Below are 18638 nucleotides of genomic sequence, written 5' to 3' on the forward strand. Positions count from 1 at the left end.
AGACAAGATCCAGGGTCTCCTATCTGATACCTAAAACGTCTGGGTTTAAAGTGAAAACCACTCCTCATGGGGCACCTGTTGTCCAACTCCTGATCTCAGCTCAGGTCTTGATGTCAGGGTTCTGAGCTCAAGCCCTACACTGGGATCCATAGGGAACTTTAAAAAAGAGCGAGAGATTAAAATCTTTCCATAAAAGGAGGGGGTGCCTGGGTGGCTCAGTGGGTTAAGCCTCTGCCTTCAGCTCAGGTCATGATCTTGGGGTCCTGGGATCGAGCCCCACATCAGGCTCTCTGCTCAGCAGGGAGCCTGCTTCCCCTTCTCTCTCTGCCTGCCTCTCTGGCTACTTGTGATCTCTCTGTCAAATAAGTAAATAAAATCTTAAAAAAAGAGAGAGAGAAAAGAAGAACTGAAGGCTTTCAGAGTGAATGAGAAAAGGCAGCCCATGGAGACAGCAGAGACGTGAGACACCAGACAAGAGTTGTGAAGCAGCTGCTGTCCCGTAGCCACGTTCAAGAAGAGTCTTAGCAAAGAAAATGGAGATAAACCAAATGGAATTCTTTCTTCATATAAAGATTTTATTTTAGAGTGCAAGCATGAGCAGGGAGGAGCAGAAGGGGAAGGAAAAAGAACCTGAAGCAGATTGTGCCCTGAGCATGGAGGCCAATGTGGGGATCAGTCCCATGACCGCGAAATTATGACCTAAGACGAAACTGTGAGTCAGATGCTCAACCAACTGAGCCACCCACGCATCCCACTAAATGGAAATTTAGAAGTAAAAAATAAAATCCAAAATAGGTCCCTTATATAGCAAAAGGGAAAGGACAGAAGACAGGGCCAGTGAACTTTTAAGATCAAACAATAGAAATCACCCATCTGAACATCTGAGAAAACAGTTGAAAAAAATGAGCATTGCGGGGGCATCAGAGTGGCTCACTCAGTTAAGCAACTGCCTTTGGCTCAGGTCATGATATCAGGGTCCTAGGATCGAGTTCCATGTTAGGCTCCCTGTTGGGCGGGAAGTCTCCTCCCTCTGCCCCTGCCGTTTCCCCTGCTTGTGTGCTTTCTCTCTCTCTCTCTCTCACAAATGAATAAATACAATCTTAAAAAAAAATGAGCAGGGCTTCAGCCACCCGTGGGGACTAAAGGAAAGCATCTCACATACTTGTCAGAGTTCTGGAAAGAGAGGAGGAAGGGCAGAGCCAGGAAAGTGCTGAAAGGTATAACAGCTGAACTCTTCAGATTCAGTAAAATACCTGAATCAACAAATTTTAGAAGCTGAGTGAACCTGAGGTGGGATCAACCCAAAGAAATCCACAGGAGGACAGTCATTGTCAAATGGAACAACACTAAAGATCACTGATTTCAACAGCAGCGTTAGAGTGGTGTCTGGCCCACAGGGAAGGTGCTCTGTGGAAACTAGGGGCCGGAAGAAAGTGGAACAATATTGTTCACTTGCTGGAAAAAACCCTGCCAACTCAGAATCCTGTTCCCAGTGAAAATATTCTGTAAGGGGAGGCATGTGAATTGACATTCTTAGAAGAAGGAAAATTAAGAGAACTTCACCACCAGCACGTCTGCCCTCAGCCTGGAGGAGGAGCTGTAATCAGAAGGGACATAGTCGAACTTAAATGATGTGGGGGTTAGGGCCTCTGGACCCCGCATCCCCCCAACACAGGGGAAAATCCGCATGTAACTTTTCTTCTTAATTAGTCTCTTTATCCATAACTGCAGTGGTGTTACCGTACAGAAGTTATTTACAAGTGGTGGTAATGTGTTACGAAGTAAATTACCAAGAAGGCAGCAGAAACACACAGTGAATGTATGTAAAACTGTGTGATGTTTACGAATGCATCGTTTATATGATCCTCAGCTCTGTAGTGTTTCAGGCTGTGTTCTCAGAGAAAGAAAACAAAATGCTCAAAATGGAATTTGACTCCATTAAAAACACAGCTGGAGGGAGCTCCTGCCTCTGTGTCCCTTGGTAGTAGGCAGGCAAATGGCATAGCCAGGCCACAATGTGTGACATCTGACCCCCAAAAACTTACCTAAGAGCCTCCTGTGGACCAGAAGTCTTACTGATGTCATAAACAGTTGGCAAAGACCTCTTTTGTGTGTAATGTGTTGTGTTGTTTGCTGTATTACGATAGAGTAAGCTAGACAAAAAAAAATGTTACTAAAATTGTAAGGATGAGAAAGGACATTTCCACTGCTGTCCTTTGTCGAGAAAACCCAAGTGTGAGTGGACCTGCACAAGTTAAGCCCATGTTGGTCACGGGTCAGCTGTGACCGGAGAAGGCCTGGCCCATGAGGAAAAAAGAACATGGCAAGCAAACACAGGTAAACCCAGTAGACTTCCCTTCTGTCTACCTTCTACATGAAGTGCAGTGGTCACAGCGGAAACGACGGGACTGTGCAAGGTGGCTCTCCATTGGAAGGAGGAGTCGTTGAGATGAGTGCATCGTGAGTGGGAGAGGTCAAGGGTCATCTGGGGGCTGAGGTTCCTACATGTCGTGGGGCCTGGGACGAGGATGTGGACAGTGAGTGACCTCTGCGCGTGCCTCGTAAGGAGATGGATTCAGAGGCATGGGACACAAGTCCACATGAACTGTGGAACCCATGGGAAGACGGGGAAATGAAAACAGAGACTCAGCTTTTTCCTAATAACTCCAAACTGAAAACATCCAGCTGCATGTGAGTGGGAGAGCAGTTAAAGCAGGACAGTCTCCGGCACAGGGCTGTCTGCTTACAGATGAGCAGGTTCCGCGTCCTCCTGGATGTCCCGGAAGTTGTGGCAAGCTGCACGTGTGCCGGAAACAAGGAGCAGGGGAAAGGTTGCCAGGGGTTCAGGAGGTGGGAGTGTGTGAAAGCACACAGTCCTCTTGGGGACAGGAGGCTTTCCTGCTTGGTGGTGTGGTGTTGCCATGCAGGCTATGACTGTCAGCATTGTCTGTGCTGCCTTAGTGTTGGCAGAAACCCTGCTGTCACATTTGCGTGTTGGTCTCCAGTCCTCTCAGAATGGAAAGCTTACCTCAGAGAAGGTGTGTCACGGTGTTGTCGCCTCACAGTCATTGGGGGACTCGAGAGGGGCCAGCTGAGGGGGCCTCTGGGATGAGGACTCTGGTTCGCTCTTCTCACTTGGGTCCCCATGATGTTGGGCTGAGGCCAGGAGACCTCTTCAAAAGGTTGGCATCAGGGGCGCCTGGGTGGCTCAGTGGGTTAAACCTCTGCCTTCGGCTCGGGTCATGGTCTCAGGGTCCTGGGATCGAGCCCCGCATTGGGCTCTCTGCTCAGCAGGGAGTCTGTTTCCCCCTCTCTCTCTCTGCCTGCCTCTCTGCCTACTTATGATCTCTGTCTGTCAAATAAATAAATAAAATTAAAAAAAAAATAAAGGTTGGCTTCACTTTGCTCTCCATCCTTTCTTCCCTGTGGCTGGAGGGCCATGGGAGATGGGGAGGAAAGCTGGGGCAACCCTGAGGAAGAGGAGGAAGAGGCCGTCAAATGTGGCGAGCAGGGCTTGGGCAGAGGTGGGGTCCTGGCCACTGTGTGCCTCCCAAATCCCCACCTTCTGTCAGATAGTTCTGGTCTCTGCAGACCCCCAGCTGAGGCCCTGGTGGTTCTGGTGCATCTTGCTCTCGGCAAGGCATATCAGGAGCGCATCTGACGGGACACATAACCCTGGAGTGACCTTTCCGCATGGGCTCAGTTGACTTTCCATTATAGCTGATCGCCGAGGAAGGAGTGGACAGCCTGAATGTCAAGGAGTTGCAGTCAGCATGTCGGGCGCGAGGCATGCGGGCCCTCGGGGTCACAGAGGACCGTCTGAGAGACCAACTGAAGCAGGTATGTGGCTGAAGGGCTTGCTTGTGTCCGGCCAGTGTAGATGGGCTTGTGGTGGAAAGACACCCCCAAACTCCAGGGGCGGCTGGACTTGGACAAGGGTGCGCAGTGGCCTGGCTCTGTTGTGTGCTCACGTACCTGTGTGTTCACTCCTGGCTGATATTCCCATCCTGACTGTCCCACTCTGGTCCTGTGTGGACAGATAAGGACTCGGTTAACCTCCCTTAAAATCCCAGTTTGCCTTATAACTTATGAGGCCAGGGCCTTCTGCATAACTAGGATCCAGGCCAGCCCAGCCTGAGCGTCTCTTTTGGCTGTGCTGTGCTTTCTCCTGCAGCTCAGAGGGCCCTTGGTCCGCATCCAGAGCCCAGGTCTGCAGCTGGCATCAGTTTGCATAGGTTAGAGGTTGGAAGGGAACATCCACGGCCCTTGAGCTGTCACATCAGAAGACCTAATGCATGGCATGGTCAGTGCCAACTGCGCCCCCTCTCCACCCCCGACGACTCCGTCTGGGGGCTGTCCTCCACGTGTAGACAGAGACGTGTCCACACCTGTTTCTCCTCTTTCAGCACCTGCACTTTTGAGCATTTGGTCACCTAGTGGAAGCTAACCCAGAGGCTGAGCCCCCCTGTGTTTTCCCTGGGCAGCTTTCTTTGAGTACAGCTGGCCACGTGTGCTTGTGGGCCGCTGTTGCAAGTCCAAGTCTGTGGGTTTCTCTGGTCGTGGGTCCTCCATTTTGTCTCAGCTTCTGTCCTGTGTACAGTTTGTGTGGAAACCCTGTGTTGGTCTGGTCAGTTTGAACGCTGTTTTTCTGTCTCTAACACCCCTCCCAAAGTGCCTAGCCCTCACGGGGCCGGCAGAGCCCTGAGAGCCTTCTGAGACCACAGCTGCTGACCCCGCAGCATCTGTGGCGCTTGGACATGAAGAGCTTTAGGGGCGGCTAGTGGCGCCATTGGTGGAGCGGCTGACACCTCAGCTAGTGATCTCAGGGTCATGAGATGGAGTCCCATGTCGGGACTTTGCCCTACCTCATAAAAAAGTAAAATAAAAATTAAGGGGCGCTTGGGTGGCTCAGTGGGTTAAAGCTTCTACCTTCGGCTCAGGTCATGATCTCAGGGACCTGGGCTCGAGCCCCACATTGGGCTCTGCTCAGTGGGTAGCCTGCTTCCCCCTCTCTCTCTCTGCCTGCCTCTCTGCCTACTTGTGATCTCTGTCAAATAAATAAAATCTTTAAAAAAATAAAATAAAAATTCTTAAAAAATTAGTAAATGAAGCAGTTCATTAACAGAGTGTGTGGTCACCACGCTCCATGCTTTCTGAGCCTAGCGGCCAGGCTGCTAGTGCTCGTTCACGACCCTGGGGGCATCTCAGGCTTGGTCGGCTGAGGTGGGCATCAGATCGTAAGAGGCAGGAGTAGGTGGGCCTTGTAGAAACTGAGGAGTCTTGTTTTTGGGGAGCCCTTCCTTGAGTGAGCTAGTGAGTCCATCTACTGTAGTCCCCCTCCGCCATGAAACCGGAAGAGAGAAGATCCCAGGGTCCAGGTCCCAGGAGAGGCTGGTGGGAAGCGGCCAGCAGGTGAGCCTGTCTTTTCCCCCATCTGCAGTGGCTGGAGCTGCACCTGCACCAGGAGATCCCGACATCCCTGCTCATCCTGTCCCGGGCCATGTACCTCCCGGACACCCTCTCACCCGCCGACCAGCTCAAGTCCACGCTGCAGACGCTCCCAGAGATCGTGGTATGTGTGTCAGGAGACTGCATCTGTGGCTTGCTCTGGAAGGCGGGGTGCCCTCTCACTTCTGGGGACGCTCCCCACACTGTCTCATCAGTCCACTCTGATGTCGAAGGTTCCTGTGACAGCACAGAAGGTGCCCCTCAGCTGCCTTGCAGCATGTCCAGCAGATGGGGTTCCCAAGTGGGAGTCTAGGTGCAGGTGGTCTGGGAGTGCCGTGGGGGCATCTCAGGATACAGACACCCCCTCATAGTCTCCCCTTTGTGCAGGCGAAGGAGGCCCAGGTCAAGGTGGCCGAAGTGGAGGGTGAGCAGGTGGACAACAAGGCCAAACTGGAGGCCACACTGCAAGAGGAGGCGGCCATCCGGCGTGAACACTTGGAGAAGGAGCTGCAGCGGCGCCCCGACGCGGCGGTAAGTGACTGCCGGGTCCCTGTGCCTGCCTGGGTAGCGCGGGAGCCACACGGAGCATTGGGACAGGCTACAGGCCATCTGCTCCAGCTTTTCTAGAAGCTGTTTGTGGAACCACATTGAGAGGGTCCCATCTCCTGTCTTCTCCCTGGAGTGCCCAGGGGATGGGATTGGCTGGCTCTCCAGTGGCCCAGGTGCCAGCGCCCAGTGTGGCCGGCTCCACCAATGGGCAGAGGGGCAGCACGGTGCCCACCGGCCCGGGCAGTGGGTGTGTTTGCTCTGGAGGCCATGGGGCAGCTTCGTGCACTTGTCAGGGAAAGACTGAGGATGGACGTAGGTGCTGGTACCATGTTAGACAGGGGCCTCCATGGACCTGGCGAGTGCCCATGCACAGCTGCATGAGTCGTGGAATGTGCCCATCAGAGCCTGGCGGGGACACCTTGTGGGAGACACACCCACCCCCCAACGCTGGCTGCCAGGCTTTCGTGAAAACCTCCACCGGCACGCGGCCGGCCTGTTGACAACGCGCCCTCGGTCTGTGTTGGCGCCGATGCTCCAGGACAGCAGCTGGGGTGCCATTCAGTGCTGAGCTGGCAGTGGCCTTGCATTTCAGAAGGAAGTGGAGCCGGAAGTGGCGGCAGAGGCTGCCCCTGGGAGACCTGCGGCCGAGCTGCAGCCCGGAGTGCCTGAGGCTACCCTGCCATCAGAGGCCCTGAAGGACACGGCCCCTGTCCTAGAAGGCTTGAAGGTAACCGTGCATGCAGGCCTGGAAGGCAGGCCATGTTGGAGCCCAACAGGAGGGTGAAGAGGGGGCTGGCTTGTGGGGCGGGGGCTCCAGAGGCACCGTGGCCTGGCTCAGGGTGACAACAGACGGTCGTGGGGGTGTAAGGGGGGAGGCCACAGCTTGGAGATGTTCTCAGGAGGCCCAGGTTGCTGTGCGAATGGCAAGCTATGCTCCCAACTCTGGGCCTGAGTGGCTGGAAGGTGGAGGTGCCCAGTGCTTGGGCCCCTGGACCCTCTGTCCTCCCAGTGGCTGCACAGTGGGAAGGAGGGGGAGCTGTTATGATCCCCACCCAGCCTGATGTGCTGGGCACCCTAGCAGGATACTGCTTTCTAGGGGGTCTGACTGTCCAGGTGGTAGCCCACTTCCCACGTAGGACCCCTTCTGTCTGGAACTGCTAGATGTCGGGTATGGGAAGTCTCTGCAGACAGACGGCAATGTTGGTTTGGCAGCTGGAGTACGAGAGAGACCAGGGCCGCAGATTCGTGTTGGTGGGGGATGGGGGGAGTTCAAGTGAGGTCCCAGAGGGGCCGGGACACGGTGGCCTCCACGTTCGAAGGCCGGAGGAGAGACGAGGTTGTAAAGGGACCACTTGTGCTCCCAGCATGTCTACATGGGGGGAAATGTGTCCAGGGGAGGGTGGGCCTCATCAGGAGCATTGAGGGCTGGGTGGGGGAGGCATGAAGACAGACCCCTAATGGGGAGGGTGAGGTCATCCGTGGCTCAGTAGGAGCAGTTGTGGGGCAGACCTGGAAGGAAAAGCTCCCCTGTGGGTGTCTCAGGGTGGAGCTGCCGGGAGGTGGGGGAACGCCAGCCTTCTCCAGGCCCGTGGAGAAGGAAGGCCCCACTGCAGCAGGCAGCAGGGAGAGCTGGTCTCAGGGAGGATCTAGACTACTGTTGCAAGAAGACTCGGGGTAGCAGATCTGAGCTGGTGCAGCTGCCTAAGATGGTCTGTGGTCCTCAGAGGCCATGTGTTTGGGTGGAGGAAGGTGAGTGAGACAGGCCTGCGAGGTGGGAGGCCAGGGCCATTCTGGAAACAGATGTGCTGGTAAGGACACATCGAGGAGGTTGGGAGGAAGAGGGTCCCAGGAATCTGGGACCAAGCTGGGCTCAAAGGATGACTCAGGGAGGGGTCAGGGTCATTTTTAAGGGGATGGAAGGCTGGAACATGACAGTTGAGCAGAGATGGAGCCCTGCTGGGCCCATGGAATGCAGTTCGGGAAGAAGGGGCACTTGTCATTAAATAGAGCTGGGACAGTGACTGTCTTCATGGAAACAGATGCATCCCCTTTCTAACTGTGAAAGGGCAGTTAGACCGGTCAGAAGAACTGAGGTTTGGTGAGGATTTCTTAGCAAGAAGCACAAACCTTTACAAAACTGACAGCTACAAGCCTTTGTTCCCTGGAAAGTTACTGTAAGGAGTGAGAAAAGCAAGTGCCTCCGTCCCCATTTGCAGTGTGACCTTGTAGGTTTTACCTGTCCTCGCCGTCTGCTGGGGCTGCACAGAGAGCCTGATTAGTTTTCCCTCAGGTAAGGACAATGAGCTTGTGGCTGAAAGCCTAGGGAAAGCCAGATCCATGTGGCTTCACAGGCCAAGTTTCTGGGGAGATCCTTCAGTGCTCCACAGAGTATTCGCAGAAAGCCAAAGAGGGGGGCCATTTCCAGCTTTTGAGATGGGCTGATGCCAGTACCAGATCGCTGGGAGAGCACTGCACAGCCGTATCTTTCGGGACGCAGACGTACAAGTTCTGAACCAACTCTTAGCAAATCACATGCAGCTATTCTGTGAAAAGGCTAATACATCGTGATCTCCTGGGGCTTGTCCGGGGAATACAAAACAACAGTCAGTATAACGAGCGTATTGACAGAATGAAGAGAAAAACCACATATGAGCATCTTGATAAATGCAGAAAAAGCACTTCACAGAATCCAGTATCTGTTCCTGATTTAAAAAAAAAAAAAAAAATTTCCCAGCCAGCCAGTCGAGGAGAATGCCCTCACCCAGCGGGGAGCATCTGTGGAAACAGCTGCAGCTCGCTCAGTCCCTGGCATCCGCACTCGCTGCCCCGTTGAGCAATGTGCCGAGGTTCTGGCCGGCACGGTTAGAGGAGAGGAATGAAAGCACACAGTCGGAAGGGGGGAGCAAAACTGCCTGTCCGCAGAGGGTGTGAGCAGCCGAAAATGATCGCCGCTTCTCTGGACCGTTGATGAGCAAGCGACCGGCAGTCTCAGTATGGTGGACGGTCCCTGCAGGGAGCACCTGGGCTGAGTGTGACAGTATCGCAGCTGCGCTGTACCGCCGAATGCTGAGGTGCCGCTGAGGTTCCTTACTTCCAACAGGTGTTCTGCATTTGTGTGTGCTGGGGTCCTCGTGAGGTGTCCGTTCTGCCACTGATGCCCATGACTGGACCCATCAGCATCCCCACAGGCTTGGTGTGGAAGTGGGCAGGCTTGTTCTAGAACATGTGTGCAGACTGAGAGGAGCTAGGATGGCCTGTGGTGGAGGAGCAGGTTTGGTCTGTGCTCTGGCTGGGAAGCTGTTCGGCCCCTGGAGGCCCAGGACAACACAGAGATGGGGAGGGGGGCTCCCAGTGAGGCGGGGGACGACGTCCTACATGCATGAGCTCATCATGCATGATGTTTGTCTGACCTGCTGGAGGGCAGCTCTGAGCCAGCCTGGGGACAGAAAGGTTTTGGGTGGCTGACAGGTCTCTCTCAGTTGGTGATGGTGTCCCGGGCTTGCGTGCGTGGTGGCACAGGCACATCTGGGCACATGGGGGCAAGGACGGGGACTGTGCGTGTGTCTGCTAGCCTCTGCGTGCACGGCAGGAGCAGACGGTGTGATCAGAAGAGCCACTGAGTACTCTGGAGGTGGGGGGTCAGTAATGATTTTCCTCCAGCTGGGTTTCTGTTAGGGCGCTTATGTGTCCTCTGTGCAGGAAGAGGAAATAACGAAAGAGGAGATCGACATACTCAGCAATGCCTGCTCGAAGCTGAAAGAGCAGAAGTCGTCCCTGACCAAGGAGAAGGAAGAGCTGGAGCTGCTCAAGGAGGACGTGCAGGACTACAGCGAGGTGGGCGGCAGTGTCCTGGGGATGTCCTTGGCCCCCTTCTGGGGCAGCCGATGGTCTCTGTGCAGCTGAGTGCCCGGACTCTGCTCCTGGCATGGGCTGCTTACCCTGGCAGTCCATAGGCCCATGAAGGGACCAGACCAACAGTCTGGTCTCTTGATAAATGAAATCCTCATTGCAGTCATGTTTCCCTGGTAGACATTTCTTTCTTACACACTAACTTTTTTCATTTACTGATTTATTTGTTGTTGTTGTTGTTTTGAGATTTTTTATTTATTTATTGGACAGAGATCACAAGTAGGCAGAGAGGCAGGTAGGGAGGGGTGGGTGGGGGAGCAGGCTCCCTGCTGAGCAAAGAGCCCAATGTGGGGCTCAATCCCAGGACCCTGGGATCATGACCTGAGCCAAAGGCAGAGGCTTAATCTACTGAGCTACCCAGGTACCCTGTTTGTTTTTTAAAGGAAAACCTGTCTGTTTTATAAATGTTACTTCCAAATCTGATTTGAAAGCGCTGTTTCAGGGTACCCAGCTGGCTCAGTTGGGTGTGTGATTCCATCTCAGGATCGTGAGCTTAAGCCCCATTTGAGCTGTGGAGCCTACTTCATGAAAGAGCTATGTTTTCATAGATCCATTGGGAAAAGATGACTAGTTTTGAGATTGGTGAAAATAATCAGCCATGTTCATGGCAGGCCTGTTGATGCAGTGGTTCTCTGTTGGAAATCCGGGGTTCACCAGAAATGCTGAGCCCTTCGCCTCATTCCCAGCCCCACATTCCATCCTTCCCTGTAGTGTCTGCTTATGAGGACGGTCATGACTTGGGATTTAAGAAGGCATCTTCTATTCCCCAATTTTTTCATCCATCTATTTATTCTTTTAACAAATATAAAGAAAGTTGAGCTTCACACAGATACTATTTTCTTTGCAACACAGACCATATTTGAGTTTGCAAAAACAAGTGATTTGTACGGAAGGTGCAGACACGATTGTGCAGCTCCATTTGCAACCTGGAATTTATTACCTTTGGGTTAATTTAACTACTTTTACGAGATAAACAGAGTTGTGTGGGTCCTTTTTATTTTATTTATTTATTTATTTTTAAGGATTTTATTTATTTATTTGACAGACAGAGATCACAAGTAGGCAGAGAGGCAGGCAAAGAGAGGAGGAAGCAGGCTCCCCGCTGAGCGGAGAGCCCGATGTGGGGCTCGATCCCAGGACCCTGAGATCATGACCCGAGCCAAAGGTAGAGGCTCAACCCACTGAGCCACCCAGGCGCCCCTATTTTTTTTTTTTTTTTTTTTTAAAGACAATCTTATGACTCCATAATTTTGTTAGGATTTGCAAGAGATCCAGAAGGAGCTTTCGAAGACTGGTGAAGAAATCTATGTAGAGGAGTCGAAAGCCAGCAAGAGGCTGACGAAGAGGGTGCAGCAGATGATTGGGCAGATCGATAGCCTGCTCTCACAGCTGGAGGCGAGCCCAGAGGCTGGCCGGCTGGGTCCCACGGCTGAGCAGCCGCCCGCAGGGTGAGCGTGGCCCCGATGCTGGGCACTGGGAGCTGAAGTTGCATTTGTTGGCCTGGGTGTCCAAGCCCTGAGCTTTCACCCCATGGTTCCAGCCAGAAGCCTAGCCCCACCTCCATCTCCACTTGTCACTGTTTTACTGAAGGAGATCTTGGGGTCCTCTCTTCTGCTCACACATGCACACACATGTACACATGAACACGCACACATACACACAGGCACACTTTGGCCAATACCAGGACCACTATTCCCCGCCCCCAGCCCTTACTCTCCAGGCACTATAGGCCACATCTGTCCCCAGACTGCCATCAAGCTGGTCCTTCCAGAATGTGCCTAGGATACAGCTCCCTTGGACCATCCCCTGCCACCTTTCTTCCTGAAGCCCCCTACACACAGGCACTCAGTGTTGTCGCCACTCTGGAGGTCATCGTGTGAGTGAGGAGCTGTCAGGCTGCTAACCACTGCTCCTATGGGCCGGGCACTGTGCTCTGAGTGCCCGCATCTCTAAGAGGGAAGGAGAGCTGGCTGCAGACTTCCTGCTGTCCCCAGGTTGGGGGGCCTTCACCCCCAGGCAAGATCCGTGCCCTTCCTGAGTTGACCTGCTGGGCTGTGTCATTGTTTCAGCCCACCTGACCTCCTCGGACAGGGCAGCACAGCCATACTCGGCCCCTGCCCCCCAGGCCACTACACACATAGGCCTGAGGACCACTGCCCAGGAACCATGAGGCTCTGTCCTCAGCAGTGGAAAGGCTTCCTGGGGGGCAGCGCCCAGGGAGACCTGGGACCAAAGGAAGAATTCTGGGTTTATGTCCAAGTTGGGTGGGAATTCCCAAAGGCAGGGGCTGAGGAGCTCTGGAGGGAGGGTTGCCTGGGTTAAGGCTAACCCTTAGGAGGCCTGGTGGGGCTGTGGGTGTGGCTGTGCCACAGGCAGGCTGTGTCCCCCACAACCCCCAGGGAGACTGTCATCAGCATCGCTGAGCTCATCAGTGCCATGAAGCAGATCAAGCACATTCCAGAAAACAAGCTCATCAGCTTGGCCTCTGCGCTGGATGAAAACAAGGATGGCAAGATCAACATCGATGACCTTGTCAAGGTGAGTTGGGACCAAGTCAGGGCTGCCTGGCCCAGCCAATGGCTGGGTCTGGGGGAGATATTTTCCACATGTACCCCATCTCTGTCCTCACTCTAAACCCTTGGCTTAGTCAGGATGTGCACCTAGAGCAGCCCGTCTGCATTTTGACTGGACACTAAGCCTCTTGTGTCCTCTGGTGGGGCTGTGGCACAGTCAGGAGAGTGCTGTAGCTGTAGGTTGTTTAGGGCAGACTCAGAGGGAGGGAATGTGTCAGGCTTCCCTCCGGGCCAGAGTTCAGCAGGTGCTGCCTGAACCCTGAGGGGGGCTGAGCGAAGCACTGGGGTCCCTGGGGCCAGGAGTTGGGCAGCTCAGGAGACTGGGAATGGGATTCCATCTTGATGAGAGGGACTCCACGGAGGGCGCACTCTCCTCCTGGCTGTTCGCACGGCTTCTGGTCTCTAGCTGGTTAGTTGTTATCCCCAGGTTCACCAAGCATAGCTGCTAATTGACTGGGTCCTCTTGAAGGACCAGGTGTTACCAGGAGCACATGCTGATGGCTTCACTTTGGCAGCAGCAGAGGCTGGGAGGCCTGTGCCCACACCAGCTGCCCCTTCCTTGGGGCCCCTTCCATGCTGTGGATGGCAACTCAGATGCTCTCACCCTGCACACCCAGAACCACGGGGATGAGAGATTCCTGAGGAGTCTCTGTTTAGGGCATGCCCTGACCCTGCGGCCTCATAGTGCCACCCCCGCACTCCTTCCCCCACCCCTGTATCCTCACAGAGCCTGTGTCTCCTGCTCTCTGAGCCCCTCATAGCTTTTTAAAAATATTTTACTATTTAAAGAAAAAAAGAAAGATTGTATTATTCATCTGACAATGCACAAATGGGGATGAGCAGAGAGAGAAGCACGGGCCCCACTGAGGAGGGACCCCAGCATGGGACTTGATCCCAAGACCCCAGGATCAGATCCTGATTTGAAGGCAGATGCTTAATCCCTGAGCCACCCAGGTGCCCCTGCCTCATTGCTTTAACCTGGCCTCGGGTTTTGGAGCCTGTTGGCCTCCAGGAGTGGATAAGGGTCTGGTACTGCAGAACCAAGGCAGCAGAAGGACCCCCGTGGTCCTCTTGCTGGGATGGAGGAGCTGGGCTCCACCTCCCCTGCATGCTTTGCTGGGAAGGCACTGCGTGGGGGCAGGGTCACCCCTGAGCCCCTCGTCCCTTTCTCGTGTGCATAGGTGATCGAGCTGGTGGATAAAGAGGACATCCACATCTCCACCAGCCAGGTGGCCGAGATCGTGGCCATGTTGGAAAAGGAGGAGAAGGTGGAGGAGAAGGAGAAAGCCAAGGAGAAGGCTGAGAAGGAGGCCGCGGAAGTGAAGAATTAGGGCCTGCCCCCGTCCCGGGCACCTTGGGGCCCCTCCCGCATTGGCCTCCGTCCTGCAGCGCCAGTTGTCGGGCCCTGCTGTGCTAGTGAAGTCTTTGAGGTGATTCTTAATGACAAACCTAATATTTTGTCTGGAATAAATCAGAAACTTCCATAATCAAGTAATTTTTAATTTTCATCATTCCATGAAGATTCATTCAGTCTGGAATCCCAAACCCTTCCAGGGAATCATGTCTGGATTCACAGAGTGGCACGATGCTGCTGTGGCCCCAGCCATGGTGGCGACATGTATAGCCCACCGATGGCCGGGGAGTCATGGCTCTACACAGGCTTCCTGGTTCCGGAGGTGGGTCCAGGGCAGGAAGGTGCCTCCCTTCCAGCGTGCACTGTACCCTGCTGGTAACTGTCCCAGGAGGAGAAAGGGTCTGCTCTGTGGACGCCCCATGCCTTTGGAGCTTGAGGCATACAGATGGGGAGGACAGAAGCGCAGCCCACCATGATGGCTCAAGAGAAGACATGCCTATTATCTGCGGACCTGGAGTCCTGACCGGCAGCCTACGTAGCAGTGATTCCTGCACATTTCCAGAGTCGTCTCTGGCACAACTGGGATACTGTGGCCTCTGGACAAGCACAGATCTGCGACAGGGATGTGGTGCCTTGTGCAGGCCTCCTGTGATGTCAGCTCTTGCTTGGTTTAACCTCTGGCATGGCCCTAACCCTTAACCAGCTGACCGGATGTTTGCACACCACTGTGCGCCCGCCCTGTAACAGTGCGTGAGAGTTATGCTGGGAGAGATGCTCGTGAAGCCCTTAGAAAGTAAGGCTTTCTACTCGACTGATCATGGTGTCGTGGCTTTCAGAGAGTCTCCCCGTGGGTGACCGAGTGGATCGTGCTGAGCGTTCAGGGATGGTGAGGGGCGCTCTGGGCATACACGCCTGCTGTAGCACCGCTCTCAGCCTTTCCGGACCCATCGGCCGGTGGCTGCGCTCCTGCTCCCGGGGTAGGGCATCCTGAGGGGCTTTCAGAAAGGCGGCACCCCTGGAGGGGGGCCAGCCCAGCACTCAGGCTTTGGGATGTCAGGCTCGCCTGATGCACCCCACAGCTGGAGTGGGGCAGCATCCATGGGCTTGATGTCTGGCCACCTCAGCACCCCTGGCAGCTTAGGTAGGGGTGCTCTATGGGGGCTGGGGCTGTGGTCTCAGCTCCGTCAGACCTGTCCTTCAGACACCAGGTCTGTTATGGGCAAGAATGTTTTCTTGGGGGAATGCAGGCATAGGCTTGGAAGACCTAGAAACAGAGTGGCCAGGTGAGCCAGGACAGGAGCATGAGGGCCCAGGAAGGATGGCTTCCAAATTACTTGAAATGTTTTACTCAGCCATTAAAAAGGAAACTTGACAAAATAGGAATAAAATTCTGTATTCTCAAATGTAAACCTTTGTAAAGTAACAGTTGGGTTCTAAAGGGTTTTTATTTCGATTATTTGAGAAAGAAGTATATATATTCTAGATGCTTAATTAAACTATTTATGAATTACCTTACACTTCCTTTAGTGGTATGATATTGAGCTGTAGGAAGTGGGTACACGAGCTTGGGTCGCTCGTGGGCCCTGCGAACGGTGGCTGTCTTTCTAGCAAGCAGTTCTTTGGCTGTGCCCAAATCAGCTGTGCCCAAATCCCGTTTACACCCTCGCCACGGAGGCCTGGCGTCCTGAGTAGCCCCAAGGTGTGGTCACCACCACGGCCAGCCCCTTCGCTGCGCCCCCTGCTGTCTGCGTCTTCCAGGGGAGACACTTGCCGCTTCAAACACCGCCCTGATGCTGCCAGGCTTGCCGAGGGCCAGGGGCCCCTCCGGCATTGGCCCCAGTGGCAATGGTCCTGCGGTAGGCCCCCCTCAATGCGGGGAATGTTCCTGTCCTGAGCTGTTAGCTGCAGCAGAGTGTTGGGTCCCGGTGCAGGCACAGCACCGGTAAGTCTAGAAAGCCATTCTGCACAGTGCGGCTTGCAGGGGTGGCTCCCTCGACCTTCCTGTGTCGCCTCCGGAGGGGCCTGCGGTGTCCACACCCCTTGAGAAGGAAGCAGGAGTTCTTAGCACGGGCTTCATCCTCCACGTTTTAAACACCCGCTCTTGTAGTTGGGATTCGGGAAAATAGTGTGTGGCTTCTAGATCCCTTTTGGAATATTGAAATCCAGACTTTTTAAAAGATGAAGGGCACTTTGTAATTTTTAAAGAATAACCTCCAGGCGGTGGTTCTCACAATGCGGCCCTGGGCGGGCTGTACCTGAGAACCACCACCACCCCACCCTCCAGCTATGTATAAATGTCTTTTTTTAGAAATAGTGTTTTTATTAAAATGCTAAGTTAATGTTCCTCTAATAGCTCCAAGTAGGATTTTTGAACTGTGTGACACATCAGAAGTCAAGGTGGAAGCCATCTGAATTGTTGGAATGTCTGCCTTTGTGACCACTTGGGGGTCCGCTTCTACCTTTGCGGCGGAAGGGGGTGGTCCGTGGCCCATGGGTATGGCTGTTCTGCTGGGAGACCAGGTTCCAGATGGACGTCTGCCTGGCGGAACCATGCCTGGGTGGCCTCTGCTGCGCACTGGCTTCACGTCCTGTCTGATTGTGCCCCCAGTTGGACCCCCGTGCAGCGGGTAGGTGCTCAGTGTGATGTCCGGAAGAGGGTTAATAAAGCACTGTCACGATGACATGTCCACTGTTCACTGCTTGCTTTGTCCAGACTGGGAAGTAGCCGTTGCCTGACCGGGATTTCCCCTGACCCCAGCCCTCAGCGGACGCTGTGGGACCTGGGGAGACAGGACTGGGATCCTGGTTGAAGGATCACCCAGGAAGGCCCAATTCCATTGGGAAAGACTCTGAGGACACCCGAGAGTGGGGACAGTGGTTCCCAAAGGCGTGCACTCCGCTGAGGGGGTCCTTGATGATGCAGGGGCCGTCCCTCCACTAGAGGCTGCTCCCCAAGCCTGGACAGGGCCCAGAGAGCTGGCTTAGGTCTGCCTGCACTCTACCCCCAAGTATAGAGCTGAGAGGGCTGCCAGGCAGACAGGACAGACAAAACGATGCCCTCCACCGTCTCCAGTGGCCTCACCATGGGCACCAGGCTGCATGGGGTGCTGTGTGGAATCCCTCCACCCTTGCTGAGTCCTGACACCCTTGCCTGCACCCTGCCCAAGGGCCACCTTCATTTGTCCCTGAGGCTGGCCTTGGCTGTGTTTCCTCTGCCTTGTAGGTCTTGGGAGCTCGGACGCCGCTTTAGAACTGCGTGGGAGGGTTTATTTCTGTGGGTGCAGTTGTGAGTGGGGGACTGGTAGGTCTCCGCTCTTGCCTGCCCCCTGGCCTGGGCCCTGGGCCAAAAGCTCCATCCAGGTTCTTTAAAATGCTCCTGGCAGGCGCCTACATGCCCTCAGGGGAGTCAGGGGCCTGGTCGGGAGCATGTTTCTTGTCTCCACAGTTAAGAAGGCCACAGAAAGACACCAGGGTTCTGGGGATGCTGATGAGGGTGCTGGGGGTTTGCTTAAGGAGATGGCTCTAGAGTCCTGGGGACAGGGTACTCCTGACCAGAACGAGGAAAGAGTGAGGGTGAAACATGGAGAATGGGTTGTAAAGAAAGATCACGTCCCTGCAGTGGTCCTCTGGCCAGCCGGCTGGTGCTGGTGCCGGTGCCAACTCTCCCATCAGAAAGTAGAAAGCCACTCCCCAGTCTTCTCAGGAGGAGGTTCCATCCCGGCGAGGTGTTGAGGGAGAATTCCAGCTGGTGGGCCTGAAGAAATGCTGGAATTTAGCGTTGCAGCTTTCCAGCCTGGGCACCATTCCCTGGAACAACTGGGGGCAAGGGCTGCTAGCCATGTGCCCCTTGCTGTGCCCCACCCCTCTACAGCGCTCCTGTCCCAGGTACCCACCCAGTAAAGTCTGATGACCCCACAGGAGCACCAGCATATCCAGAAAGCAGGCCCTTCCAATACGACATCGTTGTGCCCCCAAAAAGCTCAGGGAAGGGGGGAAAGGCCAGGGGTTCTTCTGGGCTGAAGGCAACCAGATGAGGTCCGGATTTAAAACACCTCTCACTGCACTGCAGTGGGGGCGACTGGAGTCGGCCCACGCGGGCGGATGCAAGTGTGCTCCGTGTGAGGCTGCGACCCTGCAGACCTTGGCAGCTGCGGCCGAGTGTGTGCGTCCACCTGCCTGGGAGGACGATGCAGGGTGTACAGCTGGTGTCCAGCCTGGCAGAACAGGTGGGCGGCATCTGACAGGTCAGGAATAAGATTGCGGGGTCCAGGAAAGGAGCCAACCCCGGCAGCTAGGGGGAAAGGTGAAGGACAGGGCCTGGAGCTCCAAGAACTGGGGAGCTCTCCACCCTTCGAGGGCGGGTGGCTTGTGGACGCCTCTCTCCCTGAAACGCCACGGAGGCCTGTTCGAGTCTGGGTCGGACCCCATCTGCCCGGGGATTCAGAAGACACCCGGGGACTGGCAGCGGGGCTTGCAGGAGGAGGCGAGCCCGGCCGGGGAGGGGAGGGGTCGCAGGTGAGGCAGCACAGGTGTAGCAGGACAGGGGCGGGGACCTGGAATGGGTGGGACCGGCAGGTGAGGGGCGGGGCCTGGAGTGGGTGGGACCGGTAGTGAGGGGCGGGGCCGCGGGGCTGGTGGGACCTGCAGGTGAGGGGCGGGGAGGCTCCAGGCCGCGCGAGGGTGCAGGGCTGCCCTTGCTTGCCTGTCCAGTGCCCCAACCTGCCGGCCTGGCCCGTTCGTCTGCCCGCCCGCGTCCCGCCCGGGGTCTCGGTCAGGCGTCCGCAAGACTCCCAGCTCCCGGGAGG

At 55.1% G+C, this 18638-nt stretch overlaps 1 protein-coding gene across 2 annotated transcripts in view; it reads left to right on the forward strand.

The window, feature by feature from the left end:
- The window catches only part of LETM1 (leucine zipper and EF-hand containing transmembrane protein 1), a 37892-nt gene extending 23922 nt beyond the window's left edge, over positions 1-13970 (forward strand). The window contains exons 7-14 of one of the 2 annotated variants that reach the window (XM_082727082.1): positions 3721-3840; positions 5441-5572; positions 5836-5979; positions 6590-6724; positions 9697-9831; positions 11164-11354; positions 12306-12444; positions 13661-13970. In XM_082727082.1, the coding sequence (XP_082583208.1) occupies positions 3721-3840; positions 5441-5572; positions 5836-5979; positions 6590-6724; positions 9697-9831; positions 11164-11354; positions 12306-12444; positions 13661-13810 (1146 nt within the window). In that variant the 3' untranslated portion in view covers positions 13811-13970. The remainder of the gene's footprint in view (positions 1-3720; positions 3841-5440; positions 5573-5835; positions 5980-6589; positions 6725-9696; positions 9832-11163; positions 11355-12305; positions 12445-13660) is intronic. The other variant, XM_082727083.1, reaches the window with a different exon arrangement.
- The last annotated feature ends 4668 nt before the right edge of the window (positions 13971-18638 follow it).

The sequence above is a fragment of the Mustela nivalis genome (assembly GCF_964662115.1).
Source record: "Mustela nivalis genome assembly, chromosome: 4".
In the NCBI taxonomy this organism is placed as follows: domain Eukaryota; kingdom Metazoa; phylum Chordata; class Mammalia; order Carnivora; family Mustelidae; genus Mustela; species Mustela nivalis.